This window comes from Etheostoma spectabile, chromosome 15, assembly GCF_008692095.1.
Source record: "Etheostoma spectabile isolate EspeVRDwgs_2016 chromosome 15, UIUC_Espe_1.0, whole genome shotgun sequence".
Lineage (NCBI taxonomy): Eukaryota > Metazoa > Chordata > Actinopteri > Perciformes > Percidae > Etheostoma > Etheostoma spectabile.
In genome coordinates this window covers 20,562,266-20,565,746 of record NC_045747.1, presented here as the reverse complement: position 1 = coordinate 20,565,746, position 3,481 = coordinate 20,562,266, and the positions used below count along the sequence as shown (strand labels likewise).

At 36.8% G+C, this 3,481-nt stretch overlaps 1 protein-coding gene across 1 annotated transcript in view; it reads left to right on the top strand.

Moving 5' to 3' along the window:
- Positions 1-2,913, top strand: part of si:dkey-16l2.16 (ras-related protein Rab-35) — an 11,578-nt gene extending 8,665 nt beyond the window's left edge. The window contains exons 6-7 of the mRNA XM_032536451.1: positions 989-1,113; positions 1,551-2,913. Of these exons, the coding sequence (XP_032392342.1) occupies positions 989-1,113; positions 1,551-1,700 (275 nt within the window). The 3' untranslated portion in view covers positions 1,701-2,913. The remainder of the gene's footprint in view (positions 1-988; positions 1,114-1,550) is intronic.
- Positions 2,914-3,481: the final 568 nt, after the last annotated feature.

Below are 3,481 nucleotides of genomic sequence, written 5' to 3'. Positions count from 1 at the left end.
GTTTGTAGAGTAATAGCGTGTGAGATGGAGCTTACTGGACCTGGGCGAGAGATGTGACCCATGGCCAGAATATCATAATTCATAAAAATGCAGCGCAGTGACAATACAGACATTTCATACACATGTGTAACTCTGCTGACCCGCCATTCGACCCATGCTGGACCCATTCATAATGAGTCAGCCGTTACTCTGTGAGTATCATATGCACCCATACATCCCCCCACCCCCCTTATCTCTTTTGTTACTGTTGTTGAAAATAAGTGAAGGAGCTTTCTCAGAGATCATTTTTTTTAAATATATCCTAGGCTATGTATTTCAGATAATTTTCATATAAACATGTATTACAGCTGTATATTTTCAATCTGGGAAGGAAACACTTTTTTTGCATTTAAATTGAATCCCAATCTGTTTTAATAAAAGAGCTTGTGAAAAGTGGCTTTGACCTTAAACTGAACATTTAGCCCACTTTGTAAAAAAAAAAAAAAAAAATATATATATATATATATATATAGAGGTATACTGTATATTTTGTTTTGCCATTCAACTGAAAAATACAGATATTTTTAGTCCTGGACTAGGTGAAGATCTCTAGCACAATATGGATGTGAAAGCAGTTATAAATGGACATTTATAATTGCTTTATGTGACAATAAAATGTTATGGTCAAAATCAACAAATAATCGTGATAATTAATCGTGATCTCAATATTGATCAAAATAATCGTGATTATCATTTTGGCCATAATCGTCCAGCCCTAGAAGGAAGTTCAACCTGGTTATTCAAAGAAACACCATCACACCTAAGTATAAAAGTTTGACATTTAAGGAGTTTTAACACTTTTCGGAGTGGAGGTCTACACAGTACAGTATAGTTGGTGTAGTTTTTTTCATTCACTTTGATTAAAAACTATAAATGGTCAGATTGTACCAGCCTGTGCCTGCCCTGAAAGAGTAGAAATAAAAATAACTTTTCCTGCTCACTCTCTCAGTGGGAAACAAAAATGACGACCCTGCCAGGAAACGAGTGGATACCCAGGACGCTGTGCGTTTTGGGGAGTCAATGGGGGTTCGGGTATTCGAAACCAGTGCCAAAGAGAACATAAACGTAGAAGAGGTAAGTGTAATATCATTGCATGTAAAATTCCCTTTAGATTGAATTTGAGATTTCTTATACGCGTTTGGCATTCCGTTGTCCTGGTAATGTCACTAAAGCATATTTTCATATGTTGATTCATGTTTCTTTTTGTAAATTTTTAATGCTGCAATTAATTATTATATCAAAGAATAATCTGCAAAATATTTTTGTATTAGTGAAAATGCCCCTCACATTTGGGTTTGGATTGCTGGTTTTGTTCAGCCAACAGTCCAAACCCCAAACTGTTAGCTTTTGTTCTATTAAAAAAAAAACCAGCAAATGTTCACATTTGAGATGAAATGTTTGGGAATTAAACCTTAAAGAATTACCAGAACAAGTAGTTTAGTTGCTGATGACTTCTCTGTCAATTGATTAATCCACTAACTGAAGACTGTGTGGTTTGTTGCTTTGCTCAGATGTTCATGGCCTTCACTCACATGGTGCTCCGGGCCAAGAAGCAGAGCCAGAACAGAGCCGAGAGGGAACGAGAGCGGGAGAAGGACACCGTCAACATCAACGCCCACAGAGACCGAGACCGCAGGAAGAGAGGAAAGAAATGCTGCTGAGCCCCAAACAGACTTCACAGCCACATAGCGCTCATCCCTTACACAAGAAGCATTCAAACAAGATTGGGAAAACGTGCCTTAGGAGGAAAGTGTTCTGTGTTTCAAACTGCAGATGTGAATGTTTGAAACTGTTGCCGGCAGTTCTGCCTAACTGCTGGTGGTGAATGGAACTGAGACAGAGGGATTTACAGTCTGTCAGCACTGACTGCATGTAGCAGCTGGGAGGTTACGTGAGTTAAAGGATCATTCTGGTGTTTTTGAATGTTTAGCCCATTTACTACAAATCACATTTAAAGCATTCTGTAGTGTATTTTTGTTGTTGTTGTTGCTCTGCTGGCAGTAGGGACTGATGATGTCGAGGTTGGTCGGTGAGTCATCTCTGCTGCAAACTGCCCAGATTACTATAAGAAGTTGAAAATGCTTCCCATAAATCCATAATATTTTCAGTATCCATTGGCCTTTTCATTAGTGCCAATCATGAATCAAATTTCTATTGGAAAAAGAAAAATATTGGACAGGTGCCATGTCATTAAGAACATATAATTCACAATCTTTTAGCCAAACTAGCTACTGTGGTTCCAAGAATAACTAAATTAATATGGTTTGTTACAGGACTGCAACTATTGACCTTCTCTTTAATCTATTAACCAGCTGATTACAATCTATTCCAAAACATGATAAAAGTGAAACGTCTGCGCTACATTTCAACAAAGGAGTAACATAACTAAAAGAGTCAGAGCAATCATGATGTGAACTAACTCAATTCTTTTTGTCTCTGGAAGTATTTTAATATTGTAGTGATATAAACAACTGCTGCCGGATTAAAAACACAACAATCTGCTGTAGAACTGTATGTGATCGTGTTGAGTGAGCTAAAACATACAGACACTCTGGTGCGGTCCTTTAACTTTGCACTAATGAACCACTGTTAATTGCTGATGTTTTAGTTTTTTTTTTTTCTTAATCCAGTAAACCTAATTTACCACTGAAAGGGAACTGGTTGCAGTTGTTACTAAATTGTAACCTTGACACACTAACAGGTGTGATGATGTGTACTCCGCCTATATGAGGCCAGTAATAATCCAAGACTACAGTATGTGTGTAACCTCGACAAATTACAAGCCCAAAATGTTTAATTCATTGTTGTTGTTTTTTTAAATAAATCTGTTGCTTAGCAAATGTGTCCAAATCTAAATAAAGCAATACATCCAGAGTTACTGTTTGTATCACAATATATCCTCATACAGGCCAGTTCTTTAGGTGGAACCATAATTCCAAGGTGTACTTATGAAGAGGATCAACCTGTTCCCAAAATGAAAAAAATAAGCGCACCAAGAAGCAGCTGAAGCTGCCTATTTAAACCAAATCAAAAACGTAAATGGACTGTATTTATATAGCGCTTTTCTAGTCTTAACAACTACTCAAAGTGATTTTATCGTGGGTCTCAGCACTCCTATTTCTGAAAGAAATTGAAATGATTGTAACTGTAACTTAGTTAAATTAGCTTATTTCTGCTAACATTAGGTCTTAGGAGCATGTCAAGGCTAAATGCCCCAAATATAGACGAATGGGACAAACAGTAGCACGACATAATCAGTGCATTATGGTTATTACAGTTAACCAAACGTTATAAGAAACTTGGTTATACATGTGCTAATCGTTAGCGTTAGATAATGATAAGCTTTGAAAATCCCTGTTTTGCATTTCGCTGACACTACGTTTAAATTAGGAAAACGTAAATTTCGATTTGCAGAAAATTAACGTTAGCATGTTTTACCATA